Source organism: Mesoplodon mirus (assembly GCF_964341445.2).
Source record: "Mesoplodon mirus genome assembly, chromosome: 12".
NCBI lineage: Eukaryota > Metazoa > Chordata > Mammalia > Artiodactyla > Ziphiidae > Mesoplodon > Mesoplodon mirus.
In genome coordinates, this window is record NC_138988.1 from 69,449,464 (window position 1) to 69,470,648 (window position 21,185).

The following is a 21,185-nucleotide window of genomic DNA, read 5'->3' on the forward strand; positions in this document are numbered from 1 at the left end:
CTTTCTACAGTCACACATATCCCTTGCACAACTTGAAAAAAAATTGTGATAAAATATACATAACTTAAAATTTGCCATTTTAGCCATTTTTATGTGCAGAATTCAGTGACATTATGCTGTGCAACCATCACAATTACCACCATCCAAATCCAGATTTTCTTCATCTTCCCTAAAGAAGACTCTGTACCCATTGAATACTAACTCCCATTCTCCCAGCTCCCTCTCCCCTGGAAACCCCGACTCTACTTTGCCTCTGAATTTGACCACTCTAGGTCCCTCATATAAATGGAATCATATAGTATTTGTCTTTTTGTCATTGGCTTGTTTCACTTAACATAATGTCCTCAAGGTTCATCCACGCTGTAGCATGTGTCAGAATTCCATTCCTTTTTAAGGCTGAGTAATATTCCATTGTTTGTATATACCACATTTCGCCTATCCATTCATCCCTTGATGGACATTTGAGTTGCTTCCATCTTTTAGCTATTGTTAATATAGCTGATATGAATATGGGTAGACACATATCTACTTGAATCCCTGCTTTCCCTTGCATAACTATTTAAAGTGGAAAAAATGAATTCGCTCATGAACATGACCCAAAGATACAGCTGCTCTTTAGCATGTAAAAATAAGTAAAAAGATATATATTTAAAATTGTGCTTAGCTATCAATGTTTCAGTATTAAATTTTTCTTAGAAATTTTCCAGGTAGCCAAAAATTATTTATCAATTAACTTAATTGCTATTAGTTCAGTTTCAAAGTTACCTAAGGCTCTCGGAAATTGTGTGTAAGGTGACACACTAAAAAATATAAGTACTGGGCTTCCCTGGTGGCACAGTGGTTGAGAGTCCGCCTGCCGATGCAGGGGACACGGGTTCGTGCCCCGGTCTGGGAAGATCCCACATGCCGCGGAGTGGCTGGGCCTGTGAGCCATGGTCGCTGAGCCTGCTCATCCGGAGCCTGTGCTCCGCAACGGGAGAGGCCACAACAGTGAGAGGCCCGCGTACCGCAAAAAAAAAAAAAAAAAAAAAATATATATATATATATATATAAGTACTGTTGATATAAAATTTGTTACAATAATAAATCAACTGAGTTGAATACAATTTCACATTAAAAAGAAATTTATTGATTGATTTATTTTTGGCTCCATTGGGTCTTTGTTGCTGTGCACAAGCTTTCTCTAATTGTGGTGAGCAGGGTCTACTCTTCGTTGCGGTGCGCGGGCTTCTCATTGCGGTGGCTTCTCTTGTGGAGCACGGGCTCTAGGCACCCGAGCTTCTGTAGTTGTGGCACACGGGCTCAGTTGTTGTGGCTCGTGGGCTCTAGAGCACAGGCTCAGAAGTTGTGGCACACGGGCTTAGTTGCTCCGTGGCATGTGGGATCTTCCAGACCAGGACTCAAACCCATGTCTCCTGCATTGGCAGGTGGATTCTTAACCACTGCACCACCAGGGAAGTCCTAAACCAATTTAATTTAATTTGTCAAAGATTCACCTTAATTATCTGAACCTGGCTCCTTAAAAGTTTTCTGAGTTAGCAATTTCTTGTAAGAGGGATTTTTTTTAAGTCCAGCACATTTAAAGCATTAGAAGTTGTTTCTTTTTTTTTCTGTGACTTTGGGGGCCATTAGATTTATATAAACACTTATTTGTCTCTACAAACCAATCCACACAGAACCCCTGTGAGAGACGTAGTACTCTAAGTCATTAATACCAAGATACAGAAAAATATTCACACTCACAATGAGAGTTAAGGGCCGTTCTGAATTACAGACATGTAGACACACAGACAGGGCTTCTTTTCTCCAACCCTAGCCACAGGTCAAAAGTAAACACAGAAACAAAAACTCTCCAGATCAGATTTCAAAGAGCTGTTCTCCTCCCCAGCGGGCACAAAATTCTTAACCTGATTTGAGGTCACACCTAGAAAAACAAACACACCACCACCAACGACAAAGGATTAGCAAACCAGGTTTTCTGTTGTCTCTCAACCAGCAGACACTAGGTCTCCTTCATGTATCCCATGGAGATCTCCAAATGGTCAGTCCATAAAACAGAATTCCCCATCATGGCTACCACCAAAACCAGAAGCAGAAAATCAGTTAAAACAAAAACGTAAAAACTAGAGAAACAGAGTCAGCAAACTTAAAGTTCTGTCACACTTGGGATTCCCTTCAAGAGCCAAGAAAAAAAGTTCCTGGGTTCCCAGAGTCCATCTGGGGCTCTTTTTTCCAGCAATGCAATTTACTGGGTTCTGACAGCTGAGTCCACTGGGGCATCTCCATGAACCTCCAAAACTGTCGAAGTAGAATTTCCAAAAAGGTAAAATCATGACCCTTAGACAAAAATAAAATGAGTCTATACGAGAGGTTTTATTTAACTCATTTAGTAATGAGAGATGTTATGAATAGTTGAAAGAGCACTTTAAAAGCTGGACAATTTAACAAAGAAATGTTAGAATTGGATTGCTGAGATAGATTTTTTTAAAGCTGGTTAATGTACAACAGGCCATAAATCTTTGGGGTTATCTGTTCTGTCAGACAAAAGTTATTTACATCTCTCCTGGACAAAATCTACAAGTTAACATGTGACTTCATTTAGTCTGGGACCCCTAATCAGTACCATGTGTTGAATTAAGTACATTCACAGAATCTAGAAGATGCTTGGGTGGCCTTGGCCCCCCTGTAGAATACTGAAAGGATGTGCTGTCCACTTTTTGTACTTATTTTCAAGTCTTAGATAATTTTCTGTTTGGTATTCATTGCATTTTATTTATAGAAGTGAAAACAGAGCCAAAAAATGTCCAAGAATAGGGGAAAAGGTAAGTAATTTTGGAACACCCATTCAAGAGTATGAAGGAGCAATTTCAATGAGTTATGGATATGAAGAAATTATGGATAAGAAAAAGGTACAAAAAAAAGAGAGAAAAATGTACAGCGTTATATACATCATGATATGATTGCAGCTATGTAAAATATATGCATCTGGGAAAGGTGGGATGGAATTATTTTCATATGAGGAAAGGAGGACACCTTTACTTCTTGCTTCTTCCATTCTGTTGTCTGGAATAGAGATTTCTGAGTTCCGGAGGCTTCTTTCACCTTCATGTGGAGGGTGGTACTGAGGGACAGTTAAGCCTCGAGCTTGAAGTCTGAGGCCCTGCAGACATAGTGGAGCTGCCACAGCAGCCCTGGCCCGAATACTTCAGATTACTTATCTCAGCTTTTATTATTTAAGCCTCAGCTATTTGAGTTTTTCTGTTATTGTTTGTTAGTTTGTTTTTGCTGAATGCATCTGAGCCTAATCCTAACCCATATGTAATAAAAAATAATAATCTAGGATTAATTCTATATTTAACATGAACAAGCAATTCCAAGGTTTTTTTTTTTAATAAATTTATTTATTTATTTATTTTATTCTTGGCTGCATTGGGTCTTCATTGCTGTGTGCAGGCTTTCTCTAATTGCAGCGAGCGCGGGCTACTCTTCATTGTGGTGTGCGGGCTTCTCATTACGGTGGCTTCTCTTGTTGCGGAGCACGGGCTCTAGGCGAATGGGCTTCAGTAGTTGTGGTACGTGGGCTCAGTAGTTGTGGCTCATGGGCTCTAGAGTGCAGGCTCAGTAGCTGTGGCTCACGAGCTTAGTTGTTCCGTGGTGTGTGGGATCCTCCTGGACCAGGGCTCAAACCCGTGTCCCCTGCATTGGCAGGCGGATTCCTAACCACTGTACCACCAGGGAAGTCCTCCAAGTTCTAATTAAAATTTTAAACTAGATATTAATATTTTAATGCAGAACATAGTCTGTTATACTGCATCATTGAATAGTTTTAGATAATTTTTGAAGACTGATAAACACATTCTGGGGAGAATTGGCTACTGTCCTTTATTAGAGTCCTAAAGGGATGAGACTCAGATCAGGTAGGTTTTGATGTTGGATGGAGGAAGGGAAAAGGTGTGAATGAAGTTCAAGGTACTGCTGAGAGGGCAGCCTTGGATAGGGTCCAAGAGCCTCAAGGGTCTGCCTTGAGGTCAGGTTGGTGGTGGGACTCCAAAACTGGGGAGAGGGGAAGTGGAGATGGCTACAGACAAACACCCTCTCCTTTTCTGAGGGTGACCCAGAGCCCTCCCCAGTGGGAACAGCGCCCAACTTAACTTACCTCTTCCTTGCAGGTGGCCAAGTTCAGCTTCCTGGGCAGCAAGGAGGAGCCGGGGATGATCTTTGACTGGGTGGATGTGGAGCGGAAGGGACGCCTCTCCCTTGAAGAATTCAGCTCTGGGCTCAGTATGTCTGTCCTGGGAGGGCCTCTGGGGAGTGTGCCCAGCATGAGGCGAGGCTGGGCAGGCAGGAAAGACCCCAGAACTCCCTACCAATCACAGGACCTTCATAACCTGCCCAAGGGCAGTTCTGGGCATGGATGACGATACAGATTTCTGTGGAGATGAGAACACTTAGCCTGAGTGGGAAGGCAGTTGGTTCAAGGCAGAGCTGAGCCTGAAGACTCTAACCCAGGAGACTTGACTTCCTTTCTACCAGAGAGAGCAGTTTATTGGCTGGTGGCTCCCCTGAGCATCCCTCTCCTCCAGAGAGGCCTCCAGGCTTGCTTTCTGATGACTCCCTTGTCTTCACCCCAGTCAAAGGTTTTCCCTGAGCAAGAGGTTAAGCACCACCTGTTCTTGAGACCACAGGCCTTGTTTCTGCCTGAAGAAGGTCACATTCTAGCTTTGGTTAAAGGAAATCAAGGCCCCAGGGAGCAGCAGAGGGTGATGTTTAGTGGGTGGGGGCTTCCCTGGCCCTTCCTTAGCCTTCACTGGCCAAGGTTACTCCAACACCGGCTTCTCAAGACATGCCCAGAAGGACCTAAAGACACCAAAGCCGGAGATGCACAATATTCCTGCTGAGCTTGATGGGGGAAGACCTTCTGGCCCAGGGAATGGAAGGAGTGGTGTCCTTGCAGAGACCCTGAAAAGCACTGTTCAGCTTTTAAAGTCTGCAAAGCCATCTGGAGTTCTCAGGTCTGCTGAGTGTCCAAGAGTTTGGGGGACAACAGGAAGGGAGGCCAGGAATCTGCATGTATAGGTTGGGGCCGCCCCAGGAGGTGGTTGCTCCAGTTCTGGTGATTGAGAAACTGGGAGTAGGGAAGGGAAATGAGGGTCTGGAATCGGGAGTGGGGCAGAGGGAACGTTTTGTCCATGTGGCCCCAAGAGGCCATCTTCACATCTGTGTCCATTGTGCCCACTATACTGGGGACTTCCCAAGGTCTATGGAACAAAATCCAACCCCCTTCCCAGGGCCTACAGGCCAGCACCATCCAGACCCTTCCAATCTCTTGGGCTCACTCAATACCACTCGCCTCATCCAGCATGCCAATCTGGCTCTTACCTCAGGGCCTTTGCATGTGCTGTTCTCTCAGCCTGGAATATGCTTCCCTAGAAATCCACATTGCTTGTTCCTTCTTGTTAGTCACATCTCAGTTCCAGTGTCACTTCCTCAGGACACTCCTGACCACCTCCTCTAAAGTAGACTCTGTCTAGTCTCTCAGTGGAAATTACCCTGTTCATTCCTTTAGCTCACTTGGCAAACTACTTTAAAAAAAAACCCCAAAAATGTGTCCTTTTCAGCATTCATAGACTGTCAGCTCCACCAGGGCAGGGATTTTGGCCAATTTTGTCCCTAGCACATAGTAGCTGCTCAATAAATATCCCTTGACTGTGTGTAAAGACTGTGTTGGCCACCGTGGAGCTGCTGTGTGACTTCCAGCAAGTCTTTTGGCCTCTCTGGACCTCAGATGTTCATCTCTAAAAGGGACACAGTGTCTACCTTGAGTAGACTCCAAAGGTTGATGTGAGGAATGTATGACCCTGGCCCTGTAAAATGTGACTGACACAGATATAATGATTTCCCCAATGACTGGAGCAAGGCAAGGTGGGAGGTCAAGGGACTGAGCCGAACCCCACTCTGCTCCCTTCTGCACTCCTTTGTCTCACAGAGAACATCTTTGGCTCTAGCCCAAGCACCCACAGGCTCCACAGAAGGAGGCCACAGTCCTCCAAGCGAGGATCTGTAGCCACCAGCTTCCCAGTGCAGGAGGAGGCCGACGCTGAGGAGAAGGAGGCGTTCTTTGCCTTCACGGAGCAACTGGCAGCCAGTCACTCACTTCCCGAGTAAGGCCATCATGGTTGTGGGTGCAGGGAGAGCTACTGCTGGTCAGTGGGGGTGAGGACTCTCCTGGACACAAGGTCGAGTGGGAGCCACCAGGTACAGCTGGGCAGAAATCCTGGTTTAGCCACTTTTTAGCTGTGTGACTGTGGGCAAGTAGCCTAACCTCCGACCTCTATTTCCCCGGCCACAGAGTGAGCATAAGAGCTGCTGTGGGATTAAATGAAGTCACGTGTGGAGAAAGCCTACCCACTAGGAGTCCATCCCACTCACCCTCTCCCTCCCTGTCCTGCCCTACATGGTCACTCCTCAGAAGGATTAGTGAGTTGAAGGGTCAGCTCCCTAAGGGGACTCAATTCTTAAAAATACAAAGCTCCCCGAGGGTGCCAAAAAGAGGGTCCTCCAGGGGTATGATGGGAGATGTTTTTCAGGCATGGTGATGCTTTGAGTTGGGCAGGACTGGAGACAGGAGAGCTTGGAGACTGCCTCAGGCTCTGGGCTTTTGGCGTTCACTCATGCTTAGAGAAGGGGCTCCTGCCTAGAAATGCCCCTCTCACACCCCCCATGTCCCACTGGGTCTGTTAGAACCAGCAAGGGAATCGCCCTTGCCTGTCTGCCCAGGTTCTCCCAGGTTCTCCCGCCCCGCAGGGCTCTGTGAGGACAAGCTCTCAGAGGGTGGGGCAGCTGTTGTGGGGCAGGCAGGGTGGGATTGGGGTGCAGCCTGGCAGGACAGGTGTGGTGGGGTGATTTACCCACTTGGCAGCTTTGGCCTGGGCTCAGCCCTCAGGCATCTGTCTTCATGACTTAGTTAAATCCATGTGAAAGCAGCATTTATTGAGTGCCAACTGTGTGCCAGACCCCAAGCCAGTGCTTTCACTGGGTGTGTCTCATTCTCCAGTGGCCGTTTTACAAATAAGTTCAGAGAGGGCATGGGACTTGCTAAAGGTCACACAGCTAGAGTGGGAGAAGAGAGAAGACAGATGGAAGCCCTGGGCCATCGGACTCCCAACTTCCCCCACCCCACAATTAATCACCACACCATAGAGAGACAAAGTGTGGGGATTCACAAAGGGAAAGGGCACAACTGGGAAAGGTTCCTGGGGGAGGTGGCATTTGAGCTTCACCTTGTAGGGTGTAAATAGATTTTCGTGGCCCAGGTGCCCAAGTCTCTTGGAGTGTTGCCATTAAAACCGAGGAGTGGGGCTCCCCCTGCCTCCTGGTCCCGCCTCGTGTCTAATCTCTGGCTATCCTCTCCTCCCAGGCAGGCGGAAATCTGGCAGCTATGGAGGAAGCTGCAGCAGGAGGAGCCCCAGCTGGCAGGCAACCTGGAGGGCTTTCTGGCCAAGATGAACAGTCGCCTGCAGGAAGCACGGACTGACAAGGAGGTTCTGGAGCTGACCCTGAGGAAGTGAGTTGGGGCCGGGGTGCCTTGCCCAGTGTTGGCACACAGTGGGTGCTCTTTACATTTTAGTTGAATCTTAATTGAATTCTCTCAGCTCCAAAGAATGGAGGCCAGGCGTCCACTGCAGGGATTGGGAGCCGGACGGGCAGAGCTGAACTGGAAGAAGGGGTGACTAAGGGAACCTACTGGGGAGGACAGAGTTAGGCCTTCAGCTAAAGAGGGAATGGTCAGTGTGTCTTGGTGCAGGGCCACTGCGGCACCTAACTCCAGGGCACCACTCACATAGATTACAATGCATGTGGTGATCCTGGGGTTGGCATGGGCACAGCCTTGCCAGGGAGTCTGAGTTATGGGGGTAGGAGGACAGCAACAGCGGGAAGTGGGGACAGAGTGATGGGCCTTTGGGGACTATGAGACAGGGCCACAGGAACCAACATCTTGATGATGGTTATGGGAGTCGGCATGATGGGACCAAATGATCATTATCAAGGGCATATATGTCAGGAGCTGTTACTGGGACGACTGTTCTCAGGGCGACGGGGGTCAGTGACCACTGGCAGAGTGAGGTGGACAGTAGCATAGACTGCAAACCCAGGCCCAGACCACCTCTGCTAGCAGCAGGGTCCCGGGGTGCTGATGGGCTGCCTGGCCCCGCCCCCCACCCCTTCCAGGCGGGACTCTGACCACCATCACGAGGTCCAGCAGCTCTATGAGGAGATGGAGCAGCAAATCCGGCAGGAGAAGCAGCAGCTGCAGGCTGAGGTAGGCTCTCCGCGACAGCCAACCTCTTCCCCGGCCCTGAACTCCCCTGCGGGCCAAGCAGCGGGCCGGCCACTGGCCAGCATGGGGCAGCAGGAGGCTGCTGGGAGTAGATCTTCTCATATCCCTGAGCTCGTATTCTTCAGAGAGGTGGGGTGGGGAATGTTGAGCCTGGGCCCCCTGCTCACCTCTGCCAGGTCTCGCGTGCCACCCGGAGCCGCTCCTTCTGCTCTCTGGGTTTCTGTCTCCTATTGCCTGAGCCAGGGTAGCTGCCCTAGACCCCTCCTTGTTGAGACATCCTGGACCCTGCACCCAAGGCCTGGGTGGAGGTGAAGTGTGGGGAGGGCCAGCCCAGTCCAGCTGGGTCTTAGATTCGGCAATACAGGGGCTGAGACCTTTCTGCTCCCCAGAGCGACTCCCGGGGCCTGGCCCTCAGCTCCCAGATGCAGGAGGTACTGGAGGCCAAGGAACGAGTGGTGCAACGCCTGACTGAGGGCCAGAAGGAGGTGAGTGACGGGTTTCCCCAGGAGCCCAGTTTCTGAAGATTCACAGACCCTGACACCCATCTCCTGAGGGTTCTCTGGGCTCGTTGGGCCCCTGCATCAGAGCTGGCCCCTAGGAAAGCGATGTCTCTGGCCTTTTTCTGAGATGAGGCCGGGTAGTGCAGTGGAAGTACTGGGACATGAGTCAGAAGGTTCAAGTTCAAATTCCTGCTGTTCCAATTAAAAACCATGCAGATCCGAGGAAATAATTTTGCTTGTCTTGGCCTTAGTTTCTCCATCTGTAAAATGGGAATAGCCACATCTAGTGCATCTCCCCAGCTAGTAGTGTCAAATGAGGTAATAAATGGGAAAGCATTTTGAAACAGGAAAGCACTGGGCGAATACAAAGTCTCAACGTTGGAGAAGCTTGGTGATAGAGTGGTGTTCAACTTTCATCTCCATTGTCAGCTGAGTGACCTTGGGCAGGTTTTTAACCTCTCTGACCCCTGGTTTCCTTATTAGAGAAATGGAGATCAGAACTTTTGCCTTAGAAGGCTGCTGTGATGATTAGAGATACTATATTTAAGGGCCTAAGATGGTGCCTGGCTGGTAGTAGGTGCTTTACATATCACAGTTGTTACTGTCGCTGAACCTGACCTAGCTTCCTGGTCAGAATACCTGCTACCCCAACACCTCATGTCCCGTAACCTATAGTCACTTCCAGTTGGCATTGTGCTAAGCCTTTGGGTCTGAGACCCTGCCCTATTGTCTCTTCCCTCCTCAACTTCTAGACCTTTTACCTTAGTAAAATCACCGTCTGTTGTAACCAGGGCAACCTGCATTTCTTCAGCACTGGACCAGGTTCCCGGAGTCTTCCCCACCGTTGCCTTGGCTGGTCCTGCTACCTGGTCTCACACACCTGACATGGGTTGATTTCCCAGGTGCCTCTGTAGTAGCTGCTCCTTGGAAACTGAGGCGGGCCACTTCTACCGAGGGAAGAGGTTAGACTTTCCACATGGGACCATTTTGTCCTGTCCCCTGTGGATGTGAAGCCTCTCCCCCCAAGGCTATTCAATCCTTCACCCAACAACTATTTATGGTGCACCCACTATGTGCCAGGCACTGTTCTAGGTTCTGAGGAACATAATAGACACAAATAACTCCTGTCCATGGAGTTATTGTCTAGTCAGAGAGAGAGATGGTAAACTAAATAAGCAAGTAAAATCTATAACATATTAGATAGTGAAAGTGCTAAGGAGAATAAAGTAAAGCAGGGCAGGGGGACAGAAGGGTTTTTATAGGGGAGTCAAGGAAGGCCTCACTAAGATGATGACTTTGGAGGAAAGACCTGAAGGCGGTGAGGAGTGGACCATGTGGCATCTGGGGGAAGAGCAGTCCAGGCAGAGGGAATAGCAAGTGCAAAGATCCTGAGGTGGGTATGATGTGCTGTGAATGTTCAAGGACCAGCAAAGAGACTTGTGGGCTGGAACAGACTGAGGGAGCAGGTGGGGGGGTGTGGTAGTGGGAGAGAAGGTCATAAATGTAACAGAGGGGGGTGGGGGGAGACTGTGCAGGGCCTTGGAGGCTATTGTGAGGCCTTTGCCTTCCATTCGGCATGGTCAAGAAGCTCTCCATCTCCCAGTCTTGTGACCTGCCGTTGGATCAGGAGCTCCTTGCAGACCAGATGCGCTCAGAGATGAGCAGCCATTGCAGAACGTTGAGCAGAGGAGGGTGTGATCCCATGTATGCTTCAGGCCCTTGTGGTGCTGGCAGTTTGTGTTTCTTACACAGTTCCCTCTCTCTTCCCCATCCCCCAAATTCCAATGTCTCTCCTGGGTGGGAGATAATGGAACTAATTAGGCCAGTGAGGGGGTAACAACCGCCCCCTGCCCCAATCCTATGTTTTAAGCTGGGTCTCCAGGAGCCTGGAGTCTGTGCCCCACAGTGGCCTTGGGAGGCTGTTTGTTCCCCTGAAGGGCACCTGGGCTTCCCTCCTCCTCACCCTCCACCTCCTGCAGCTGGAGGCCCAGCTCCACCGCCTCAGCAGCACACACCAGGAGGCCAGCTCGGAGAACCAGCAGCTTCGGGAGGCCCAGCGTGACCTGGCTGGGAGGCTGGAAGAGGTGCGGGGGCAGCTGCAGGTGACCAGGGGGCACCTGAACGCCACCAAGGGCCGTGTGTCCTGGCAGATGGAGGAGGAACCGAGGCAAGTAGCTGCCACCCCTGGGCTGGGCTGGAGACCAGGGGCTTCCTGGAAGAGGGGAGGGCGGCTCTGAGTTCTCCGAGGCTCTGCTCAGTGCCCAGAGCACACAGACTCCCTCCTTAAACCTCACAACAGCCCTGCCAGGCTGGAATTATCATGCCCATTTCTCAGACAAGGAGACAGACAGGGGAAAGTCATGTGCCCAGACACACATGACATATGAATCACACAACTGGGATTCACACACACACACACACACACAGACACGCACACACACAGGCTAGTGCAGTGCTGGATCCTTGGCGGGTACAGCATCCACTCTACTCGTTACAGGTCAGAGGAGTGGGATGGGCCAGAATGGTAGGGAAGGCTTCCTGGAGGAGGTGAGGCTCCATATAGGCCTGGGAGGATGATCAGGATTGGAGGTGGGGAAGGGTAGGGAGTGTGTGCCAGGACAGAAGCACTGCCAAAGGAAAGACTGGGAGGAAGGCCTAGTGGTGAGGTGCGCACCCAATGGTGATGGATGCCGACAGGGTTGGTGTGACCTCTACCCGCCCCTCCCCTGACCTTAGCTTCCTGCACCCTTTCTAGTGTCCCCAGAGCAGGTGAGGAGAAGGCCTCAGTCTCCTCTGAGGAGGCTCCCCTGCCCGGACTGACTGGGGACAGCGATGACTGGGACCAGCTCCTTAGCAGCTTCAGCAGCACCCGCCACAGTGCCCTGCAGCTCTCCAGGAGCCCACCCCCAGCTCCGAGAGCCTCCTCAGGCCCCCAGACACCCCGAGTAGTCAGGCAGATCTCCATCCTGGAGCCGCGTGCTTTTCTCTTTGGTCAGGAGCCACCTTCAGATCCAGATGGGTCTCTAGGAAGCCCCCCTGGGGTGCCTTCCGGGACTGAGGAAGAGAAAGGAGTGAACCCAGAGGGGCAGGACATCAGCCCAGAGCTGACTGGAGAGCCCCCCACCCTGGAACCTAAGGAGGAGTCAGGGCCTAGCCCTGGGGTCCACTTCCGCTGGGGGCTTCCAGGGGCTCCAGCTGGGGAGTCAGGGGGTCTGATGGCAGCTGTGCTCAAAGTGCTCATTCCTTTGGAGGATGGGGCCCCTCCTCATGTGACCTCTCCCCCTCCCCAGGCCCCAGCTGGGCCCAGTGAACAGTTCCAGGCCTCATACCCAGATGACGAGGGCCCCGGGCCTGGGCCTGTCCCAGCCAAGCCACACAGGCAGAGAGAGGCCCTCCATCAGGACCCACATGCCACTGGCTCTGAGCCAGGGCTGGGGTCCTCAGGAGCTGGAGCCCTCACGGCAGGGCTGGATGAGCCCTCCCAGGGCCTGGAGCCTGTGGGTCAGGCTCCCACAGATGGATTGGAGCAGGGCAAGCTGAGCCCAGATGCACAGGAGGGCCGTCCTGGGGGACTACAGGAAGCTCACAACCAGGTCCTTGGGTCTGAAGGGCTGCCTGCCCTACCCCACCAGAGTCTGGAAGAGGAGCCCAGGGCTGACGAAAGGAAAGCAGGGGACCAAGGAGGGCAGGATTTCAGGTCAGAGCTGTCCGTTGAGGCTCATGGCCTGAAAACTGGGCACTCGGAACTCCCCCAGCACAATTCCCCACCTGCTCCTCTCCCACCTGACAGAGCACAGGCTCAGGCTGAGGCACAAGCCCCAGCTCCTGAAAAACCGTCACCTTCAAGGGGCTCTCCCCACACCGGGGCTCAGCCTGGGGATGCAGCAGGGCCCCAGGAGCCCACACAAACCCTCCCCACCAGGGCTGAGCTGGAAGCCCAGCCCAGGCCCCAACCTACAACCACTCACGCAGAAGAAGAACCAGGGCCCCCTCAATCCAGGGAGCCAAGGGCAGAGAACAGGCCTGAAGATCCAGGAATGGACTCTGGAGGCATTGGGCTGACCCCATCCCCAGGGGACTGCACGGCCAGTGAGCCTTTGGCCAATCCTGATTACGCCTTCCACGTCATCTTCCTGGGAGACTCGAATGTGGGCAAAACATCCTTCCTGCACCTGCTGCACCAGAACACCTTCGCCACTGGGCTGACAGCTACTGTGGGTAAGGGCCACCTGGGGAGGGCGACAGGGGAGGGAGGGGAGACCTGGGGGACCAGGCTGAAGAGCTGGAACAGGCCCAAAGCAAGCCATCCCTGAGGAAGCTGTAGGTTCTGCCCTCACCACAGGCCCTGCATTAGACGTTATTTTACATGGGCATAATCTGGCTATTTTACTAATCATCTCTAATTACAGGTAATGTGCTTTTTCTGCATTGATCTGATTAGCTAATAATGTGCCACATCAACAAAGCACCCTGCAATTTAGCTGCCAGCACTGGCTGATGGTGAAAACAAGCAGGTTTCCACCCATGTGGCCCCTGGGCAGGCCACCGCAGGGTCCTTGCTGCTTGAATTTGCTCAAGACCAACCCTAGGCCAGTCAGCTAGACTCTGGCAGGAAGTGGCCTTTGGCAAGTTGAATATTTTATGCAGAATGTATTTGTAGAGTGGGGTAAGTTAGGAACACAGGTGCCTGAGTTCAAAACCCAGCTCTGGGGCCTCCCTGGTGGCGCAGTGGTTGAGAGTCCGCCTGCCGATGCAGGGGATACGGGTTCATGCCCCGGTCTGGGAGGATCCCATATGCCGCGGAGCGGCTGGGCCCGTGAGCCATGGCCGCTGGGCCTGCGCGTCCGGAGCCTGTGCTCCGCGACGGGAGAGGCCACAACAGTGAGAGGCCCGCGTACCGCAAAAACAAAACAAAAAAAAAAAAAAAAAAAAAACCCAGCTCTGTCACTTACTAGTGGTATGAACTTGAGCAAATTATTTAACCCCTCTGAGCATAATGGGGGCAACAGTAGTGCTGACCTCATAGAGGGGCTGTGAGAACTAGTTCAGTTAATACATACCAAGTTCTCGGAATAATATCTGGCATGTATTAAGTGCTCAATATTAGTTATTTTTATGGTTATTATTATAAGTAAATTTTTGATAACGTCTAATTCAGTGGCTTTTGCAAATGAAATGTCCCATAGCACAAAGCCTCCTCTCTCTAAAAATATTGGGATATGTGGCCACTTGAACATTGCATAGAGCCACAGAAAAGAGCCTGTGGGAACAGCCAGTTTAGGAGCAAAGTTGGAATGATCCACGTCTTTGTGTCCCATCAGTGTGCGTGCTGATGGGGATCAGTGCTAGACCAGTGGATAAAGTTCTCAAACTTTATGTAAGAGAGGCCCCCAAGGATAAGTTCTTGAAATTTTCTCTGCCTGAGAATCCTCACCCGGGGAGCCAATTAAAAATGCAGACTTGTCAGGAAAAGGGGACCCATAGGAGGCCTGGTCTGATGTTGAACAGGGTCACAGGGTCTGCAAGGCCACCATCCTTAACACCTAAGCTACTGGTTACTGACCACCTACAATGCACCAGGCATACATGCCTTATTCCTTACATCAGCCCTCCCTGTGACTGAGCCTCTCCCATTATTATGTGGTAAGAAGTTTCCACAAAATTCAGTAGAGAAAAATACAGATTGCATAACTCTAAAAAGACAAGGCAACTTTGCATGCACTGCTAGCCAGCTGGGAGGACCTGAGATCCTGGTGCGTGATCCAAATCTGTCCCACTTCTAGCTGTGGTTTGGTGCCCTTGGTGGCTGTCATCTGTCTGGCTTAACTATCAGTGGGGACGATTCCAGCTTCCTCAGCCATAAACATTTCCCCACTCAGCATCACCCTGCTCCATGCCCACCCCCCTTTCTCACCTGCCTCCATCTGAGAGCAGGGCTGGTGGAGGACCAGAGACAGAGCCAATCAAATTATAGCTGATTGTGCATTTTTTTGAGGCTTCTCTGTATCTACTCCCATTTTACAGATGAGGAGAACAGAGAATTGAAGACCCAATTAAATTTCTTGCCCTACCTGGGCCCCAAAGTTCATACCTGGGGCCACCTGCCTTCAAGCCACACGCCCCCACTCCAGAAGTTTTACCCTCTTATGGGTTCAGCCTTGCCCTCTCCCTGGGGTTGTTCATGTAAAATAGCAGATTCCTTGGGAAGCTGAAAACATTATATTTCTAACAGTTTATGTGGTTAAGTTGTAACATGTTTGGGGGAGGGTATGGGGATACATGGGTGGATTGAGGAGGGTGATGGGCAGGGAGGTGTAAAGTTACTAAATGCAAGGGTTTAGTTAGGGTTAGGGTTGCTCAATAGATCACACAGTGGGTATTTAAGCAGAGGCTGGATATCATCACGGCGGGTGGGATTGGATAATCTCAGAAGTTCCTGCAGACCCGGGGCTTCCTTAGACCTGGAGGAAAGAGGGCAGTAAGGAGAAATGGAGGGACTTCCCTGGCGGTCCAGTGGTTAAGACTCTGTGCTTCCACTGCAGGGGACACGGGTTCGATCCCTAGTCGGGAACTAAGATCCTGCATCCCGTATGCCACGTGGTGCGGCCAAAAAAAAGAGAAGTGGATGCTACAGACAGACTTTTGCTTCAGCATTTTGCTGAGGTCAGGACTCCCATCTGCCACTTCTCCCAGCTTCCTGTGGAGAGCATGGGTGTGGGAGTGGTCTGTGGCTTCAGTCACCACCAGAGACAGCAGCAGGTGCTTCTGGGGGCTGTCATGAGAGACCTAGACCTTGAGGAAAGCCTTACCAGCTCAGGGATAATATGAGGAGATGCCCCTTTCCTGAGCTGGTCTGAGCCCTGCAGTGGGCTCAGCATGGACAAAGCAGCCCCTCTCTATCAGCCCCACCCGGCCTGGTGTCCCTGGGAAATGGAGGTTGGCTGGAAGGCGCTCCCCAAAGATTCCAAACCTCCCTGGGACTTCATTATTACTTCCATATTTCCAGGCACAGGAGGTGTCTAGAACCATTACACAGGGAAGGGTGGGTCTGTGAAATTTGAGGAGCTGGGGCTCAGGGAGATGAGAATTCATAGTGATAATAAAAATTACCACCTCCTAAGCTCCCCCCAGAAATTAGGCTGAACCTTGGGCATTAGTCATTTAATCCTCCCAACCACCCAGTGATGTGGGTCTTTTTAAGTTGCCACCTTGCAGATGAGGAAGGAAGGCTCAGAGAGGTGAAGTGACTTGCCTGAGGTTACACAGCCAGTATAGCAGCAGAAGGTGGACAACTCACAGCCCAACTGGTCATCCTTGAAGCCAACATTCCTTCCACCCTCCCAGGCTGCTGTCTGGGTAAAGGGGGAAGATGCATGCAATAATTAGGAATGAAACAAGAAGTATTATAAAAAATAAATTAACAAAACTGATTTTCCTGAGTAGACTGAGGAATAAACACTGCCGTGCAGTTGAGAAGACAGATTTTTTTTTTTGTAGAGGTAAAAATAATGCAAGGTGCCTCACGCTGGCCAACTTTCAGGGCGGGAGTGCAGTGGGAGCTGCGTGGTTAGGGAAGGCTTCTTGGAGGATGTGGGCCCTCAAGTATGGATGGGATTTGGAGAGCAAAAGGGAAGCCCAGCAGCTGGAGGTTCCCATCCCACCCTGGCTGGTACTGGGGACAGGTATGTATTCAGGCAGGCCGCAGCTGCACGTCCGGGATGGTAACTTAAAAGTAAGCTTGACTCTCCTCTGTGTGTCCTAGGAGTGGATTTTCGGGTCACAAACCTGCTGGTGGACAACAAGTGCTTTTTGCTGCAGCTCTGGGACACAGCTGGCCAGGAGAGGTAACGGGCACTGTCGACATTAGTGGCTGAGCCTGGGCTGCAGAGGAGTGGAGGGCAGCCCCGACCCTGAGGAGTCCAATATGGGCTAAGAGGCAACCAAGTGCAAATGCAGCTTCTACCCCTGATGATTCAGGAGGTCAGGGATGGAGAGATGAGTCCAGTCCCCATGCAGGAGACAGGACAGCAGACCCAGAGTTCTCCTCAGCATGGCGGGGCACCTGTGATGGCCATCCCAACAGGGGACAGCCACCCAATCGCCTGTCCTTCTGAAAACGCTGGCTTTCCACTTTCTGGTTAAGCTGTAGTGATCAAAACTGAAAAGGCACATCTTCTGTGACCCAGAAGTTCTACTTCTAGAAATTCATTCTATTGATAAACTCATACATGACTATAATATCAAAGGGACCAAGACTGTTCATAGCAACACTGTTTATATTATGAAACATTGGAAACAACCTAAACACCATCAGTAATGGACCAGTTAAATATATTAGAGTCTCTCCACACAATAGAATATTATGAAGCCACAAAAAAGATGGAGGACCCTCTTTATGTACCAATAGGGAAATATCTTCAAGACATTTTATTATGTGGATAAAACAAAGTACAGAATACTGAATATTAATAGGTACAATGTTTTACACTGTATTTGTTTAAACAGTATGTATATGGGTATATGTGTGTGTGTGTACATATACATTTATGTATCAATATATATATAAAATACCTCTGGGAAACTATTTAAGAAATGGGTAAAATAAACTTCTTGCTATCAAAAAAAAAAAAAAGAAATGGGTAACTCTGGCTGCCTCTGGGGGTGGCTGCAGGATGAGGGTGGGGTTAGCTGGGAGAGACTTTTCACAGGGTGCCCTTTGGAACCTTCTGAAATTTGAGCCACGAGGACTGTTACCTATTCAACAATAAGCACACTGTAAGAAGGAAAATACATGCACGTTCTCTTTGGGAAGCAATCAGAAGCAGATGGAGTGGCTGAGGCCTAGAGAGGTCAGGGCTTAGGGTTAGGCCACCTGGCATGGCCTGATGCGGACTCTCTGGGCAGGTACCACAGCGTGACGCGGCAGCTGCTCCGCAAGGCTGATGGAGTGGTGCTCATGTACGACGTCACCTCCCAGGAGAGCTTTGCCCATGTGCGCTACTGGCTGGACTGTCTCCAGGTGAGCTGATGGCTGCTGGGGTTGGCCCCAGTGTGTGGAGTCAAGAGGGAACTTGTATCCTTCCCACTCCTTCTTTTCTCCCAGGATTACAAATGACACAGCAGACATATGGGTGACATAATCTACTGAGGGTATGTGGCTGGATGGGCTGGGAACATAGTAGTACAAAGAAACTACAACCACATAGTACGGGCTCCAAAACAAACTCTTTCCTTTATCCTATGACCATTGTTTTCCTATATACAGAAGCTCTGTGATGTCTTCTTAACACCTGGGGATAATGCAAGTCTAGTGCCACTCTAGGTGATCATTCCTCTGTTCACACATGTCTAGTTCTTTCCCCCACATACTTACTTGCTGTATGTATACATGCTGAAATTCTGCAGTATGTGCTAGCACAGAAGAGGGGTATGAAGAAAGACATGTTGTCTTCTCCCTAGAAGTTTCTAGTCTAGTTGAAGAGATGCAAGAGAAGCAGGATAAGGTGACACGTGAGGGGAGCTGGGTTCTGGGTTCTGATAAGACCTGGGTTTGTATCCCAACTATCCCATCCGAACTCTGTGACCTTGCACAAGTGACTTAAACTCTCTGAACTTCAATTTCCCAACTTTTCTCATAGAGCAGTTGTGAGGATTAACTGATATAACTGATTTCAGCACAGCACCTGGTATACAGTAAACTCTCAGTAAACAGAAGCTATTATCATTATTATCCATGAAACAATTAGGAGATGAGCCAAGCCAGCCTGTGTAGTCAAATGCTGGGCTGTTCAACACAGGCAGGAAAGAGGGGCATGGACAGGAGCAATCTAGGAAGGCTTCCTGGGGGAGGTGACTTTGAGGTTGGCCTTGGAAAGTGGGTGACATGTTTGCAGGCAGAGAGGTTCACTGCAGATGGAAGGGAAAGTGTAAGAGGTGGGAAGAGTGTGGAGTGGGTGTGATATGGAAAGGTGGGCATGTGTGGAGGGAAGTGGCATACAGTCAGCTTCCTGGAGAGCATGGCTAAATCTACCCAGGGCCTGGCACACAGCAGGCGCTCAACATGTGTTGCTGAGGGAACATGTTCTGTGTACAGGATGCAGTGTCTGACAGCGTGGTCGTCCTTCTCTTGGGAAACAAGACAGACTGTGAGGAGGATCGGCAAGTGTCCACCGAGGCTGGGCAGCAACTGGCCCAGGTGAGTACCTGGGCATCAGCCCCTCCCCCAGCCTGGGTTGGGCAGACCCCTCCCTGGAGGGTAATGAATAGGTCAACCTAGCCGATACCACAGAGAAGGATCCGTTCCTGCCCTTGCCCCATCAAAGACCGACAGCCTCCCACCCACCCGGGGCCTAAGACCCAAACATGAGAAGGTAACAGTGGGCATGACATTGAACCTCACTGTTGAATTAGCAAATCCCCACAGTGTCCCTACCTACCTAAAAATATCTTCAGAGTCAAAATCTTTTTAAGGGCTTCCCTGGTGGCGCAATGGTTGAGAGTCCGCCTGCCAATGCAGGGGACACGGGTTCGTGCCCTGGTCTGGGAAGATCCCACATGCCACGGAGCGGCTGGGCCCGTGAGCCATGGCCGCTGAGCCTGCGCGTCCAGAGCCTGTGCTCCACAACAGGAGAGGCCACAACAGTGAGAGGTCCACGTACCACAAAAAAAAAAAAAAAAAAAATCTTTTTAAGCTTCACTTAAAATTCCCAATCAAATCTTAATTTTATCTCTGGTCTCTAATTAACATAACATTCCTTCTAATTTATTCTATCTTAAGACCCAAATTCTTCCCTGGGAAGATTGCATCAAAAGCCCTGTCACCAGACAGGGGACAGTGGATACTATTTATTTATGAATAGAACTGAACTACATTCCAGAAAATCTGGAGAATAATAAAGGTGGAACAAAGACTCGCTCCCTGCCCTACCTCTGACTCCACCCCTCTTGGCATTTCCATATCGTATTTCCTTCCTGTTTCTTCTCTCATTTCTCCTGATCATGAGGTCATCATTGTGACTCCTGGTTGGTGGGAACATTTTCCTCTTAAAAGTAGTAGCTCATCTCCTTGACACAGTAATTCCTCCTCTAGCAATTTATCCTAAGGAAAGAGTCAGAAATAATAATTCTTAAGAGAATGACGTACTGGATACCTGTGTATTATGTATACTTGAACATTTGTATGAGGATATTCTTTACAGTGTTATTTATAAGAACAAACCTTTGGTGGTTAATTTGTGGAGCTTCATGTGAGAGGCTAGCATTTGCCATTAAGAATCCTGTTCTAAAAAATATCTAAGGGTGTGGAGGAAATGCTTACAATATAATGTGAAGTCAGAAAAGCAGCTGCATCTCCGGGTATAGGTTAGGTTGAATCATATGAGATTGCTGATATTTGACTGTTTGGTGTCTATCAAAACAGCACTTTCATATGGTTTAACCTAAAGTATAACGACGTTTAGCCCACCCCCCTCACCCCCCAATAAAACGGTTATATAAAACACAATGGAAATATATATTCAAACACTAACAGGAGTGTTTTATATTTTGTATTTCTACTTTTTTATGCTACATTTTCAAATATTTCCCCCAATTAAATATTTTTGAAATTAAAAATACATATAACTAATGACTTAAAAATGTCCCCAAGGACACATCTCCAAGTTGGGACACAGGCTTCCCACTGTCACTCTGAATGCTGTGGAGTTTTCTAGGTGGCATCTTTGGTACCTTGTCCAGCCAGGGTGGAGAGACAGTGGGCAGAGGGGCAAGGCTGGGGACCATGGGCCACAAGGAGATGGAGATGGGCTGCCTCACCTGTTGGGGTTGCCTGGGGGTGTAGTGGGTGGGACTCTGTCTGATGATCAGGTCTTTGGTGGTGGGCACTGCCACCTAGACTCTCAGTGGTCTCCCCCATGGCACCTGTACCCATATCTGTCTGGCTGCAGGAACTGGGGGTCTCCTTTGGAGAGTGCAGCGCTGCCCTGGGTCACAACATCCTGGAGCCTGTGGTGAACCTGGCCCGGTGAGTGCCGCCCTGCTGCTCCCCACCCAGAATCTCTGGACAGCCTTCAGCTGACTCATGTGGGAGGGGAAGGCCCATTCCGAGGAAGCACCTGTGAAAGCACAGGGCTCAGAAGTCTGGGGAAGGAGAGAGAACACTGCCCGGAGTCTCCTCACTCCAATGCTACCAGTCCTGTTAGCTGCATCACCTCTGGGAAGTCTCCCGTCCCCTCTCTGAGCCTTGGTGCAGTGGTCGAGGGGCCGGGTTTGATCCCTGGTTGGGGAACTAAAATCCCACAAGCCAAACAGTGCGGCAAAAAAAAAAAAATAGTAATAATAATGCAGTG

At 50.0% G+C, this 21,185-nt stretch overlaps 1 protein-coding gene across 1 annotated transcript in view; it reads left to right on the forward strand.

Moving 5' to 3' along the window:
- Nucleotides 1–21,185, forward strand: part of RAB44 (RAB44, member RAS oncogene family) — a 34,310-nt gene that overhangs the window by 11,827 nt on the left and 1,298 nt on the right. Inside the window, exons 3-13 of the mRNA XM_082638254.1 lie at nucleotides 4,170–4,281; nucleotides 5,987–6,161; nucleotides 7,418–7,564; nucleotides 8,230–8,320; nucleotides 8,728–8,823; nucleotides 10,818–11,005; nucleotides 11,594–13,056; nucleotides 16,601–16,682; nucleotides 17,743–17,857; nucleotides 18,932–19,033; nucleotides 20,784–20,860. Of these exons, the coding sequence (XP_082494380.1) occupies nucleotides 4,170–4,281; nucleotides 5,987–6,161; nucleotides 7,418–7,564; nucleotides 8,230–8,320; nucleotides 8,728–8,823; nucleotides 10,818–11,005; nucleotides 11,594–13,056; nucleotides 16,601–16,682; nucleotides 17,743–17,857; nucleotides 18,932–19,033; nucleotides 20,784–20,860 (2,648 nt within the window). The remainder of the gene's footprint in view (nucleotides 1–4,169; nucleotides 4,282–5,986; nucleotides 6,162–7,417; nucleotides 7,565–8,229; nucleotides 8,321–8,727; nucleotides 8,824–10,817; nucleotides 11,006–11,593; nucleotides 13,057–16,600; nucleotides 16,683–17,742; nucleotides 17,858–18,931; nucleotides 19,034–20,783; nucleotides 20,861–21,185) is intronic.